The following is a 14,608-nucleotide window of genomic DNA, read 5'->3' on the forward strand; positions in this document are numbered from 1 at the left end:
GGGGCCGTGGCTGAATCGGGCCGGTCAGGGTCGTACTAAACCAAAACTGACTGCCAGGATTGGGGCCAAATCCGATATGGGTATAGTAGGCTTACAGCCTAGCTCTGCCTTATGAAGCATTTTCTTACACTGCCATGCCAATTGTGGCAGTACATTGTTTTGGATATGAAAGCTTGGTCCTATTTGGGGTCGGACCATCCACTGGTCAATCCGTCATTGGGGGCCGTTCCTGAGCAAGGCCGGTAAGGTCGGAACTGTTGCCGGAGGTAATGATATCACCCAAGTGGTGAGACTGTCAGAGGGTTAACTCATTAATCGCTTCCATAACGTACTGCCAAATACTGTGATCTTGGTAGAATTTGTTGGGCGCGATACCTACTTCTCTGTCCACAAGACGGTGTGCGGCCAGCTACGGGGGAGCCTGATGTGGATCAGAAGATGGATGGACCCATTGGGGCCAAGCACACAAGAAGTCAGCAAAATGAAGGAAAATGGAGGTCTTGGTGAACGATTCGAACCGGCCAACTTCCGAGATGACCGAAGATGGGAGCCTCTCGTTCGTTTTACTTGAATGATTGGCGTAGAATCCACCACTGACTTGGAAGTAGATTTCATCTCAATAAAAATTGCCTTGTTTCTTGTAAAGAGTTCTAACGAGTGCCTAGCTGTCGTAAGAGTTTGATCGGCTTCTAGTGCTACATTTTGCGTGCTTTATTCCTTGTTATTCCCTGATTGCTAATCATCAGCATATATCCGCTCGCCAAATAGCGTAGATCCTACGAATTCCAGACACACCCTACAGATACCAACAATGGGTGGATACTCAGAAGCCGTTGCCCGAACATGTCTATTTTACTGGACGTGCTACATTCGCCAGTAAGTGGGCAATCAATTCATTGCTTGGTCTTTCTCACCCGCCTCGCAGTCCAATTTCCGTCAGCTAACGGACCTTTCTAATCAGCGACTAAAAGTACCCAGCAGACCCTTTACATCGCTAAGAGACAAGGAACACGGCACATTGATTGCAAAAGAGCCGAATAACAAGGAGAAAGCACAACGCGATCCTCCAGACCAACCCATCTCAAAATTCCCTACTCTCACCAACACCGCACACATCAAACACACCCTCTTCAGGTAACCCGCTCCTAACCAGCGCATCCCTCAAAAGCCGTGGTGGTTCCATAACATCCTCCTCCGCGACAGCCCAAGTCCCCCAGTGAATAGCAACAGCCTGCTTACACCTCGTATCCTTGAATATTTCCACAGCATCATATGGATTCGAATGCACAGTGCTAAGAACATGTCGTGGTCTATACGCTCCGATCGGAATGAGCCCGAGATCGAACGGGCCGCGAAACTCTCCGATCTCCTTGAATGCAGGACAGACGGGTAGATCGGCGTATTCTGGACCCCAGTCATCAACATCCTTTGGGACGTAGGGAACAGAGCGGTATCCTGTGTCGCCGGCGAAGTAGATTGACTTGCCACCGGAGGAAACCGACCAGGAGGCCCATAATGTGGTCGCCTTGTCGAAAGGGGTGCGTGCGGATGTATGTTGGCAGGGGAGACATGAGATTGTTGCTGTAGTGGATGCGGTTGCAGCGCTGTCTGCAGTGCTATCGTCGGTCGTGTGATTTAACTCGAGCTCGACGTCCTCCCACCAATCCAGCTCAATGACCCTTTCTATGCCACAGTCCACAAACCATTTTGCGAGGCCTTTGGGCACACAGAACGCTGCCGATGGGTGATGTTTGCGGATTTCTAGAACAGTTGGGTACGACAGATGGTCATAGTGAGAGTGGCTTATTACAACCTTTACCTTCACGTCAGGAATCATTCAAAAGTGAGCACCGATGATAGGTCTTACACAATCGACTGTCGGAATTTCAGAGATATCGCACGCAGGAGGCGTAAATCGCTTATGCCCTATCCATGAGAACGGGGAGCAACGATCTTCGAAAACGGGATCAAAGAGAATTCGTAGTCCAGTAGGAAACTCAACAAAGTAGGAGGCATGCCCTAGCCATGTTGCGCGTAGGACGTTTGGACGAGTGGTAGCTGGGAGAAATGTTGGCTTGGTGACAGGCACCGTGGATAAAGTAGTGTCGGGCTTCTGGCTGTTTCCTGAGAGAAACTTGTGTCTGCAGCACCATATCAGCCACTCAGTATCATGAATCTCACAGAGGAGGGGTAAGGAGTGCATACTGAATCATCGACTTGAATAGTTGCGGGAAGGTGAAGTCATGAGAACTCTCCCACGGATTCCGAAAGCCTCTTACTTCCTCAGGATGGCCTTCATCTCTCACCCAGTGGGACTTTTCGCTTGCACTCTGGGGTGCTGCTGTTGATGCACTTGGCGCACCAAAGGACCAGTTGCATTGCTTCTTCGTAGCCATTGCTTTTGTTAATGGTGATGAAGTCTTGCTCGAGTATCCTAGGTGTTGAATGCGGAAGATGGATGAGAATCTGCTTCTCATAGTCACTTCCCGCAGTTTCCTCAACGTACCTGCTGGGGCGATAGATGACTGGATATATAATATGTTTTATGTGCAGCATTCAGGGAATATTGTGGCCATCAGGGGCGTGATGCCAGGTGTCGCGCTTAAGCCGCTCGGGTCACCATCAGGCGTCCCGTTTTGCCGGTCAGATCCGAGCTACGAACCAATCAAACCTTTCATGGCTTGAAGCTTAGTTTACTTGGTGGAGTTAATAATAAGGATCATTATCGTAAATCCAGGCCGAAGTAAGTCAGCAACTCTATGGGCAAATTTCCTTATCTGAACCCCGGATAAGCCAATCTTGGCTTGCTTTTGGACATCCTCATCCGCTCCTGTGTCTTACCCACGTATGTTTCGAATAAGCGATGGGTTAAATTCTATCAACAAAAGCAAATAGCTAAATAGGCTAATAGAAAGGGTTATTAACGGATTGTCTCAGACTGCTCATGTCTTAGAGTAACTACCCCTGAAGCACAAAGTCAAGCAGTCCTAAAGGCGAATCCACGAGGAACATGAACCTCTTCCAAGTCACGCCGGGAGGCTCAATATGACCGGCACACCATCTTTTCAAAGCATCAACACCGAGTGTAGCGGCCGATCTGACATCCTCCAGATTGTGTGCCACGGAAGACTTGACGAACGGGAAGCGAACAATGTGCGCTGATGCTGGTGGGTGCACCACGCGGTCCGAGCCTGGTGATTCCTCGGCAAAAACGAAGACTGTAAATGCTAACCTGAAAAAGCGTCGCACAATCTGTTCGGGGTGAATTGGTTGACTTTGCAATATCGGCGTAGCTGACTGAACCGTCGAGCGGGACGGCATTCCAGAAGTTAAAGTTGTTGAACACGTCGAAGGTGAGCAGTGCATGGTTAAGCTAGTTTGCATGAGTATCTTCGGAGTCTTCTGATGGGCAAGGGATTCTGCTAGTAATAGAGCTTACGAACATGCTCTGTTGGAATCAAAAGTCTCTCGGGCCCATAACGAGGTGTTGAAGGGTTTCCAGGTTTCCAAGAGCTTGAGTCGAGTGTCTTGGATGTCTGAAGTTTGAGGCAAGGATGCCGGTGAATCTGTGGAGAATGATGGTCCTGGCAGGTTCAATGCCCCTAGCTGATCAGCGAGAAACTTCGAGAGAGATTAGAAATAGTAGAGCCAAGTGCCTCGACACTCTGCTGTGAAGAAGCCACAATCAGAGACACGCGGAGATGCGACCCTTGGGTGATTCGCTTCGACTGTGACCCAGACGACACCCGCTCGTTCTGCGAAGGGGGACTCAACCCCGGCTATGTGCGCTTTTATGCTGATAGCGACCGAACGGACTTTGAGCGCGCTGTCGAGAAAGTGGCCTTCTTCCGGCAAACCTGCATGACATGGAACAGGTCTTTATCATTTTTAGTTCATTAGTATAAGAAAAATTGCCGCGAGACTCATTTGTGATATGGCACATGGTGATGAACAGGAACAACAAGTTGAGATAATGATCATGGTGGAGGTTGACGACGGGGGGAAGTGGGTGGCTGCTCGGGAACAGGTGGCTCCGTTTTTGGGCTAACTTAGTCAAGTGTAATAGGATATATGTTGATTTCCTTGGGAGACGTGATGGACACCCAGCAAACTATATATACTAAAGTCGTTTCAATTTAGCTACTAGTGAAAGGGTGATGATGCAGGTATGTATATATGCTCTTCGTATCTAGTTGAACCCAGATTGAGTTCAGAAGGTCGATTTAGCATGCCCAGTCAATTGTGCTCTAAAAATATCTGTAGATCTCTTCCAACCGGTACTTCCTCGAACTTTTTCTCATTTGATGTACTGGACTGATGATCCAGAGGAAAGGTCACAAAGACATGTACAATGTTAGATGATACCCAATAACTAAGACCACAAAGATTGAAGGGAGAATACTTCATCACCTTATACCTACAGCGTCTTTCGGTATTTCCCCGAAATTTCAGGAGATTGCATTCCCCTAGGAATCCTTGTCGGAAAAAATCCGAAGCGGACACACCCCGTGGGGTATTGAGGCCCATGCACCAGTTCACATCATACTAGCCGCTACTCCGTATATTCAGCATATATGGCGTGAATTACTCTGGCTAGTGCAATTTGAGCCTTTCTTGCCGTTCTTGTCAGCGATCTGGCTTCGGAATTGAAAGCACATAGTATCAGATCCAAGTCATTCGAAGTCTTATAACCTCTGCAAAGAGCCATGGCAGACGAACCCACTAAAGAAGAGAAATTCGGTCCTGATGTTGAGCATCTTGAATCTATCGCTTATTCAGGCTTTTCGGACGAAGATGTAGCAATTTTACGTGCCTACGAAGGAAAACGCGGGAAGCAAGTTATGAGAAAGGTAATTATAATCTGATGCTCCGTCGACACTCCATGGGTTTACTAACAACATGCAAAGATTGACTGCCACCTTATCCCCGTTCTCGCATTGCTTTACCTGTTCTCGCATGTTGACCGTACGAACTTGGGTAATGCCAAAATCGAGGGGATGAACGCGGACTTGAACCTGGTAGGAAACCAGTACAATATTGCAAGCAGTCTCTTCTTCGTTCCCTACATCATTTTTGGTCTGTCCGAATGAGACTTTTCTTTTGCATCGGCTGCTGATGGTTCGCTTCAGAGATCCCGTCGAACGTGACGCTCAAGAAAACACGACCTAGCCTCTGGCTCGCAGCTCAGGTTATTACTTGGGGCATTGTCATGACATGTATGGGCTCTGTTCAAGGGTTTGCAAGCCTAACCGCGTGTCGTGTCTTGCTGGGGATTTGTGAGGTGAGCTCTCCGTCCTCGTCGACTATTGGGTGCTGTCCTCACGTCGTCTCTTAAGGCGGGATTCTTTCCCGGTGCTGTCTATCTGGTCACCCAGTGGTACCCGCCGAATGTGATCCAACAGCGTCTGGCCATTCTATACACAGCTTCTGCTATTTCAGGGGCTTTCAGTGGCCTCCTGGCGTTTGGAATTTCGAAGATGGATGGCATCCGCGGGATTGCCGGCTGGCGATGGATCTTCATATTGGAAGGGATGGTTCCGTCTGCATTTGGACTATTGCTGCCGCTTCTCCTACCAGATAGCCCTGAAAAGGTCGGATGGCTCTCAGTCGAAGAGAAGCGATATCTCGATCTCCGATTCCGACAAAGCGGTATTCGGTCCACCAACGGCGAGGGAGATAAGTTCTCCTGGTCGTTATTGCTCAGCACCATGCTGGACTGGAAGATCCTTCTAGGGGTGTTGATGGGAATGGTCAACGCCGCCCCCAATGCGGCATTCTCTTACACAATGCCTACAATAATCAACAAGCTGGGCTTCGAATCGCAGAATGCTCAGTTACTGACTATTCCACCGTACTTTTGTGGTGCTGTGTCTAGCTGGCTGAGTAGCCGACTTGCTGATCGATTTACTTGGCGTTTTCCATTCATCGTCGCTCCTATGGCCTTGATGCTAGTGGCTTTCTTGATACTCCTGATATTGTCAGCCAATGTTGACGCCTACAAAGGTCCGATGTATTTTGCGATCATTCTAGCACAGATTGGCATCTATCCATTGCTGCCTGGAATCTCAGCTTGGACTGGGAATAATCTTCCCCAGTCGTGGAAAAGATCCATCGGGATCGCATGGCTATTGGCAGCATCAAATACTGCTTGTAAGCTCCATTCGCTCTATAGTCATCTGTATCGTATTGACTTTCTCAGGCTTCATCGGAACCAATGTATTTCTGGATGATCAAGCTCCCCACTATGTGGTCGGATACGGTGTGTCGGTTGGGGTTATCGTTATGGGGATTACTGCAGCTTGTTCTCTCGAATATATGTTGTGGCGCCTGAACGAGCACAAGGCTGGTATCTCGGAAAGCGAGGTTCATGCGACTTACACAGCGGAGCAGTTGGCAACCATGGGAGAGAAGAGCCCGGTCTACAAGTACACGCTGTAAAGCCCCTGATCTGTGACCAGAGAATTTAGTCATGCTCCGTCTTGCCGTTGCGGAACACCGTCTGCGTTTATGTATTATCACTCAAGGTATGATTTGCATAGTTGAGGCCAAACCAGATCCAATGCCTACTTAGAACCTCCTGCATCAACGCATTTGTTGTTCAGTTAGTTGCCTGTAGTTAACTATTTATATGCGCTTGTTCTAATCCATCACTTTCAGTAAATCTTTCCTTTTCACAAGTATGGATAACAAGACCGAGACTTCTACATTTGAAATGAATCATTTTTTCCTTCTAGCTCTTTTATTTAATTCTTCAGATTCCCCATGTGGCATCCTCCACTACTTCAATATCGGCATGTCCGAAGCGACTGCTAATGGTTGATATGTAGGGGTCATGAGATGACGGCATCTCTATGATCCAGGTACATATATAATATTCATTGCTACTGACTCAATATCCTTCATCTTAAGTGACACCTATGTACACTTATTGATCCGCTGTGGCACCAACAACCATACTATCTATCTCTCAACCTGTCTGCTCTCAGTAAGAGTGAGGGAGAAAAACATCAAAAGAATGCAAAAGCATTCGGTGGGCTTGAAACAGCTCCAGGGGCCTGAAGTTTGTTCTTGTGAGACTCGATCCTCATCATAGGCTTCTTTCGATAGAGCATTACTTACATTCATAGGAGCGCTGGTGAAAAAGAACGTATACCTGTTGGCGTCACTGCATGCTTTACTCAACTTCTCCAAGTCGAACAACTCCCCAATAGGCATTCCCCATCCAGCCAGCAGCCACTCATGCAGATGCCACTGAGTCTGTGTGCAAGGCCAAACTTCGAAAGATCGCGTATCACCCGCAACGGCGGAAATCTTCTTTTCCCACAGAAATCTCAACAATTCTTCGGAAGGCTCCACTCCGATGTTTTTAGGCTTCTGCTTCTTGTACAGTGCGTCGAGGCGAGCTCGTTTGTCTTCGCTCATAAATTCGTACTGGTTGATGTAACCGAAGCGGATTAAGATAATATCGCCGGGTCGGATGTCTTCTTGACTTATACCTTGATATATGAGTACCTCGACGAGTTCGTCAAATGAAACGGGATGAGGGCTCATGGCGTCGACAGCGTTGCCTTTGGCCTGGTACCATTTATACCAATCTATTAGTATGCCGCGTCCAGCGATACCTCGCTCGGCAATATCTGCAAGTATTGAGCATTATTTGTCAGATAATGTCCAGTGATCTCTGCATGTTCAAGGAAGTGAAGACAGAACTAGAGGATTCTTACGTTGGACTCCGTTAGGGATTGGAGACTCTGCAAAATGCTTTGCCGTTCGACCCATATAGTAGACCTACGTCCATATCAGTGAAGGGATTCATCTGTTAGGCTTGCTTCTCCGCTGACCTCTTCCTTCTGATAAGCGTAATGTCGGAATCCATCCCACTGGGAGCTACTTTGTGGGTTGAACGACCACTATTGCTTCTCAGTCAGTGGCCCACATATGAAAATATGTCAGAATTATTTGACAATATATCATACCTCATCATCGTGAGCAATTTTGAGGGGCGCCTTATCGATCAGCTTAAGCTCTAAAGCTTTGCGTCCTAAGCTAGGATACGTTGAAGCATCCATAGCCCAACTACATAGTGAAGGCTGCGTTAACATACACACCCATATCGGTATGAGCAGAGTGCTGCAAGTGACATACTTCAAAGAGACCCGCGACCCCGTTCGAATTTCCTCCTTTGCTGCTCTCGCCACCACGGCATCTCTAAGATGATTCAAAGTCCCGATCTGATCATCCGGACCCCAAAGACCCCATGCGTTACCGGGAGGGCCATCCTTTTGCAGAGGCAAGTCACTGAACGAAGGGTATACCTGATGTCGGGCTTCCATTTCACAGTATATTTTCAAGATGTCTATCAGCGCGATGTTTCACAGGAAAGACTTCGTCAAAAGGGAATTGATTATTTGATGTCGGATGTTGTATGTGGCTTTTAGTCGTGACACGGGAATTCTCCGAAGAGGAGATCTTCCGACGACGGTAAATCTCCGCCGCCAGCGGTGTTCGAAGATTCAGAGTATAATAACAGGGCCTGTGAGATAATGTTGATAGGTACTATGATCGGACATATTCCACAGTTGTCTGATAAGTAGGTGTTTGATGTGAGAGCTATTAGAGAGTGATAAACATGGTTGAATTGTTAACAGAACTTCTCATGACATATACTGCTGTATCTGGTGGCTCTGTAGTTCACGTATCATTGGATCCATGAGGGCCGTAATGTTGATGAAATTATCTTGAAACGGCGTAAAGGAAATAGATGGAAGCCGGTAGAAGAGGATAAGGACCCATCGGGGACAAAATGCTAGTTATGCACTGGGTCACCGCATCTGAGCCGTTTCCCATTTTAAGGTACTCCTTGATTTCTAGTAGATTTTGATCAGCCTTCCTCCATACTAGAGGTGGAGAGTTGAGATTTCAATATTTCAGCAATAGCTTGTTGAAATTGGAACTTCCACATCCCAAATGGAGTACTTGGCTTAACTTTATTCCCGGGCGGGTCTTTACTGACACGAAGGGTTGCGCGAATCCGAGGAAGTGATTAATTGGTTCAGCAACGTTAACCATGGTGCGATTCCAACGTGGACCAGAACCCGATTGCAAAAGTATGGTTAGCCCAAATTTTCCCTGGTACATGCGATCCGCCTCTTGGGCCCACTTTCCTTCCTCTTCTATCGATTATGCGAGCTTGAACTGATACATTGAACCAAGATCAGCTAAATTTCTATCCGACGTACATGAGGTGAGCTATATAATTATGGACGAATACGCCTTCGAATGAGGCCTTCACTCTTCACACGCAGCTCTTGCAATTACTACGAACACCGGCGACTGCTCTCAAGATGGATGCCTTGGCCTCCGGTGCGACTGATTTGTCACGGTTCGACGCATTCTCCATCATTTCCGTCGGCTACAAAACGATTGGCAGCCATACAATTACCGTGGATGTGCTCTATCCAAAAAGCCTGGAGAAATCTGAGCAGTTACGTTCCGTCCCTCGACCAGTCCTACTTCGCTATCATGGTGGCGGCCTTGTTGCAGGTTACAGCCTCTTTCCCCCATTCTTTAGCCCATGGTATCTCGAACTGGCACTGGAACACTCGGCCATCATCGTTTCTCCAAATTACCGACTGTTGCCAGAAACTTCTGTGCTAGAGGTGCTTGAAGATGTAGAAGACCACTGGCAATGGATGCATCAGTCGCTTCCCACCTTACTCGAACGGGAAACAAACGCCACCGTGAAGGCCGATCTGAGCCGGATAATGACTATCGGAGACAGTGCCGGGGGCTATCTGAGTTTGCAGATGGCTTTGAGCCACCCAGACGAGATTCGAGCGGCCAATGCCGTCTATCCGATGGTGAATCCGAAAGCGCCGTATTTCAACAACAGACGAGAACAGCCTGTGTTCAACCTTCCGGCTTATCCACCTGATACTCTGAGCCGGCATCTGGACAATATTAAGAGACAAGAGGCAGCTACGCAGAAGCCTGTGATTGTATCCGCTGCCGCCGACGCTGATCGATTTCAGTTGATGTTTGCGACATGCCAACATGGGCAGCTAGGTCAGCTTTTCCCAGAAGGTGAAAGTACTCCCTATCTGCTTGAGAGGCTTGATGCCGGAGCACGATTCCCGCGCGGTGGTGTCTTGATACTTCACGGAAGGGATGACACTGTGGCTCCTGTTGAAGAGAGCTACTCGTTACAGAAGAAGCTTGCTCAGGTTGACCCTAGCCTCCGCTTTGAGCTGGTTGTGCGGGACGGTGAACATGGATTTGACCACCTGGCCAAGTTACATGATGATTGGTTGTGGGATGCGATTCAAGGCATTGTGAAGGCATGGTTGGACTGAATGCTATCTTCATTGACTGGCAGATATCGTTGCAATGTAGCTAAGCCAGCCAGGTTTGTTATTTTGCTCCTTTGCCGTTTCATTGGCGTAGTCTGACTATTGGGGTTGGCAAGCCGGGATACATAATGCGGGACCTTAATATATAAAATAGTAGACTTTGTGTGAAGTTTTCATATATATATCAGTGTATCTCAACGATTGAATGACCGGATTTGGGATGATCTATTCGTATATAACTCTTCAAGAATATAATACTCATCCATTTCATTTAATGTTCCAATGTTTCGGTTCTAGTTATTAAATCTGACATTTCAATATCCCTTGGTTTCCGATGAAGAGCTAGTTTCCAGTAACTACCTGACCCACCCATATTTCCTCTTTCGGCCACATCGCGAGACGTCGGGCCCACATCTACATCTTTTAAGTTAAGAGTACGAAGTACGTAGATGCGTTGGGTGGGCAGTGGGCCATTAGTCTTTTCTTCCCTTCCTCATCCCATCGCCAACCCGCCCAACTAGGCAAGTCTGTGGTTTGGACGGGAGTTACGGATGTGGACCACTGACTTGTTCCGCCTGAACGCTATACCAGTATCAAAAGTTATTCTTATGCTAGGTAAGGAAGGTGATTGGATGGGTGGGATGGACCCTCGCGATCTGTCCAGAAAAGGAAAATATAAAGTGGGGAAGTTCCAGGGTTCCAGGGTCTTATGGACACGGCCCACTCATTAACCGCACATTCATCGTCCAACTTATGCTATGCTATCTTTACTAAGTACAGGTTACTCATGCTGGAATTATACCATGATATAATATGTTGTCCCCTAATCTCCCTCTCACCAGATATTCAACCAGACTTCTACCTCTCTCCGCTGACAAGAAGCGTGCGTGATAAACATGCCAAAAGGTCAGTCATCTGTCGAAGACCGCTTGCGGCATCTCATGCCGAGCCTCTCGGTATACACTGAAGGCGAGCACTACCAAGACTGTCTCGAATTATACAACCACGCGCTCAAAAAGAAAGCACTGGTCTGCGCCCGGCCGCGGACAGAAGAAGAGGTCTCAAAGTTGGTTCAGTTCTGCACCGAACACAAGATCCCCTTTGCTGTTCGCTCCGGCGGTCACGACTTCTTCGGCCGCTCCATCATCCATGAGGGCATTCTTATCGACATGCGCGACATGGACACGGTCCACGTCGCATCAGACCGAGCCAGCGCACGCGTTGGTGGTGGAGTGATTGCCGGCCATCTGCAGGAAACCCTCAATTCTCACGGTCTATTCACCCCTACCGGACAGGCCAAGTCCGTGGGCTACGTATCCTGGGCATGTGGTGGAGGGTACGGCTTCTATGTTGGGACATATGGATTTGGAGTGGATCAAATACTTGGGGCGCGAGTGGTTTTGGCTGGGGGCCGCGTGGTAGACACTGACACAGATCCAGAATTGTTGTGGGCACTCCGCGGTGCTGGGGCAGGCACCTTCGGCATCGTCACAGAGCTGCGTGTGAAGGTATACCCAGTGCCGAGACTATACGCTGGCTTCCTTGCCTTCCCCTTGGCCGAGGCCGCAACTGTCATGGACAGGATTGACAAGCTCTTCGATGATGTATTTCCCGATGAGTTCAGCGGAGATGCCATCGCCATAAATCCTGAAATGGCACCGATACCGATATCTGAGCCATGTTTAGTTCTGTTCTGGTGTTGGACTTCGCTCAGTGGAGACCTCGCGCCTGCGAAACGCTTTCTTGGGCAGACGATGCAGGCCGGCACAGTTCTGGGGAATACGGTCATGGAGAGTAAGACATCTACCCTTCCATCATGACATTAGCTCGATCAAACTGACCGTTATCCAGCTACACCAGCCGCCTACGGCTTGGGCGATTCATCGTCGGGAACCTTCTTCCGCAGTCGAAACATTGGTCGGATACATCGGGATATTGGCAATATTCTTACACAGCACCCTTTACCGCATCCTCTGTCCGCTGTCATCTTTCACAATAACCATGGAAAAGGGGTTCGGCATGAAGTCGCAGATACTGTCGGGGCGGTTTTTCCGAACCGTCACAAACATGTCATTCTCGGACTTCATGGTGGTACCAGACCAGGCTGCACTGATGAAAGGAAGCTTGCAGATGCTGCCAGATGGGTCATAGAGCTTGAGGAAGCGCTTGATCAGAATGGGCTTTCCTTGCCAGGAGGGTTCCCTTCATTTTGGCCCCCGGACCAGGTGGACGTAGAGCAATTCTTCGGGGAGGAGAAGGCCTCAAGACTGCGGCAATTGAAAGTGCGACTGGATCCAGATAATTTGTTTCATCTTGCTCTGCCCGGTCTTAATGCATATTGAATGAAATCAGATAGCGTACTGTTCTGTAGAAATTCCGCCTGGAGGCGGGTTTAGTGTCCTCATTTCGCAGATGATTAGTAATCCAGTCACGATGTGGCGATTCTCTTGGCCCATCCATCTTTTGAAGGCAGTCTGAGTTTACCAGGTTCTTCCTCATCAATACCATCATTGGACGCATAGAATAACGCAGAAAGCCATCTTTCGATCCTATTAGATATGTACTTCCCCCGCTTGCAGTTTAAGCAAGTGATGGTCAGCTCGCCTCCGCATCCGAGCACACAACAGGAACACAATTCTCCACCGGCTCGAACGCGCAACAAAAGCAAAGCGGGATGTCGAGAATGCAAGATAAAGCGGGTCAAATGCGATGAGAGCTATCCAACGTGCAAACGGTGCCAACGTCAAGGTCTTGTCTGTTCGTCAGCCCCGCGGCTAACACAGTGGCAAGTTGAGACCCCGTGGCTCTCCTTACAGCCTAAGACCCATGTCAATCGAAGGCTACTACAGTATTGGCTGGAGAAAGTTAGCCAGTCATTAGTTATAGACCCTGAAAATAATCCGTTCTCTTTCCCTATCTTGGAACACGTCGGCCAATCACCCGCACTTCTCCATGCTATACAATCCATCAGTGCCGGTTATGAGCAGTACTACCCGGCCAATACCCCCATTCTAGCGCTTGAGGAACGTGGCAAAGCTATAGCTTGCCTTCAAGAAGAGATGAAACGGATACAAAAGTCTCCCTACACACAATTTGTGACTACTATGCTGCTGGCTCTGACACAGGCTGCTGATTCGGATCCGAAGGATTATGGCAAGCAGCATTTATTCGGTGCCCGTGCCTTGATCAACAGTATGCTCCGAGACACATCCATATCAATAACCGATGACCCCGTGGTTCGAATTTGCCTGGGAGTATATCTTTACTGGGACATGTCCACATCATACTTGGTAGACCCATTTGAAGAACCACAGGGCCTCGACTTATTTGAGGTATCGCTCGCGGTGCATAGGATGGGGGACTGGCACCATCCCATGTACGGAACATGTAGCCAGTTGCTATTGATCATAGCGAATGTCGGCCGTTATTGCCGACAGATTCATGATATGCCACAGGACCGCAACCTCGTCTACGAAGCCGCGCTGGAGACTCAGCTTAGTACGTGGACAACGAGCGCCCCAAATCCCGACCTGGGCCACTTATATGAAGGATTCCGCAACCACGGACTCGCCTTTCTCTATCGATCTCGTGCACATGCACACGGATGTTGTCCTACAGATCGAGATGGGACTAAAGCACAAGAGTCCCTCATCCTACAGTACGCCGAAGAGACAATCCGCCATTTGATGCTAATTCCTTCGTCCTCCTACTACCTCAACTTTCAATCACTCCCTCTTCTCGCAGCAGGGTCCGAATTGACTGAGTCGCATCCCCTCCTGCGCGATGAAGTGCGTGGCAGACTGCGAGCCATCTATTCGTTAAATCGCCTTCCTGCAAACTTACTCGCCCTTCAACTCGTCGAAGAGCTCTGGGATGCCCGAGACAGTGGTAAGCCCGCCTTCTGGCTATCGCACGTCCTGCAGAAGGATTGGCGGTTACTTCTAGCATGAGTGCCTATTTTGTCTTACTATGAGTGGAAGTAGTGAGTCAGGATCGGGGCCCGTGGAAGCCGAGCGGGTGGCGCTAACGACGGCAAGTGCGTGCAGAGCCAAAAATCTGTTAGTTCGTCATTAGTAATTTTATCAGCCCCATTTGCTGCATGCATTCCACAATTGCATCAGCCTGGTCTTCTCTCCGCTTGGCTGCCTTATTAGTACCCCAGACCCATCCGGTTATGTATTGCCATTAATTAATCACTTGCGGTTGATGCTGGCCGGCCCATAGTGGCGGCTCGAGCTTGTCATAATGTTGCTCGTAGT

The 14,608-nt window shown here is 48.7% G+C and overlaps 7 protein-coding genes across 7 annotated transcripts; 4 read left to right on the forward strand and 3 right to left on the reverse strand.

The window, feature by feature from the left end:
• Positions 1-1,081: 1,081 nt before the first annotated feature.
• On the reverse strand, positions 1,082-2,396 carry ASPBRDRAFT_128412 (uncharacterized protein; the record flags this gene model as incomplete). Its single annotated transcript, XM_067618057.1, has 3 exons — positions 1,082-1,813; positions 1,868-2,141; positions 2,206-2,396. 3 exons carry the CDS (start codon positions 2,394-2,396, stop codon positions 1,082-1,084), a joined length of 1,197 nt encoding a protein of 398 aa, XP_067477593.1.
• Positions 2,397-2,958: 562 nt separating this feature from the next.
• On the reverse strand, positions 2,959-3,366 carry ASPBRDRAFT_31248 (uncharacterized protein; the record flags this gene model as incomplete). The annotated part of the gene is made up of 1 exon (XM_067622879.1): positions 2,959-3,366. One exon carries the CDS (start codon positions 3,364-3,366, stop codon positions 2,959-2,961), a length of 408 nt encoding a protein of 135 aa, XP_067477594.1.
• A 1,340-nt stretch (positions 3,367-4,706) lies between these two features.
• Positions 4,707-6,438, forward strand: ASPBRDRAFT_128217 (uncharacterized protein; the record flags this gene model as incomplete). The annotated part of the gene is made up of 5 exons (XM_067618041.1): positions 4,707-4,850; positions 4,908-5,076; positions 5,130-5,281; positions 5,337-6,150; positions 6,200-6,438. 5 exons carry the CDS (start codon positions 4,707-4,709, stop codon positions 6,436-6,438), a joined length of 1,518 nt encoding a protein of 505 aa, XP_067477595.1.
• Positions 6,439-7,007: 569 nt separating this feature from the next.
• ASPBRDRAFT_197060 (uncharacterized protein) lies at positions 7,008-8,333 on the reverse strand (the record flags this gene model as incomplete). The annotated part of the gene is made up of 6 exons (XM_067621056.1): positions 7,008-7,055; positions 7,120-7,637; positions 7,725-7,788; positions 7,842-7,910; positions 7,977-8,076; positions 8,146-8,333. 6 exons carry the CDS (start codon positions 8,331-8,333, stop codon positions 7,008-7,010), a joined length of 987 nt encoding a protein of 328 aa, XP_067477596.1.
• A 1,011-nt stretch (positions 8,334-9,344) lies between these two features.
• On the forward strand, positions 9,345-10,355 carry ASPBRDRAFT_677070 (alpha/beta hydrolase; the record flags this gene model as incomplete). The annotated part of the gene is made up of 1 exon (XM_067628940.1): positions 9,345-10,355. One exon carries the CDS (start codon positions 9,345-9,347, stop codon positions 10,350-10,352), a length of 1,008 nt encoding a protein of 335 aa, XP_067477597.1.
• An 890-nt stretch (positions 10,356-11,245) lies between these two features.
• ASPBRDRAFT_208113 (FAD-binding oxidoreductase) lies at positions 11,246-12,691 on the forward strand (the record flags this gene model as incomplete). The annotated part of the gene is made up of 2 exons (XM_067621816.1): positions 11,246-12,143; positions 12,201-12,691. 2 exons carry the CDS (start codon positions 11,246-11,248, stop codon positions 12,689-12,691), a joined length of 1,389 nt encoding a protein of 462 aa, XP_067477598.1.
• A 161-nt stretch (positions 12,692-12,852) lies between these two features.
• On the forward strand, positions 12,853-14,552 carry ASPBRDRAFT_44513 (uncharacterized protein). The gene has a single exon (XM_067625210.1). The coding sequence runs from the start codon at positions 12,908-12,910 to the stop codon at positions 14,297-14,299; it is 1,392 nt and encodes a 463-aa protein (XP_067477599.1). The 5' UTR covers positions 12,853-12,907; the 3' UTR covers positions 14,300-14,552.
• Positions 14,553-14,608: the final 56 nt, after the last annotated feature.

Source organism: Aspergillus brasiliensis (genome assembly GCF_001889945.1).
Source record: "Aspergillus brasiliensis CBS 101740 unplaced genomic scaffold ASPBRscaffold_8, whole genome shotgun sequence".
Taxonomy (NCBI): Eukaryota; Fungi; Ascomycota; class Eurotiomycetes; order Eurotiales; family Aspergillaceae; genus Aspergillus; species Aspergillus brasiliensis.

Coding starts and splice junctions, on each gene's coding strand:
- ASPBRDRAFT_44513 (XM_067625210.1), top strand. CDS start 12,908: ATGTACTTCCCCCGCTTGCAGTTTAAGCAAGTGATGGTCAGCTCGCCT.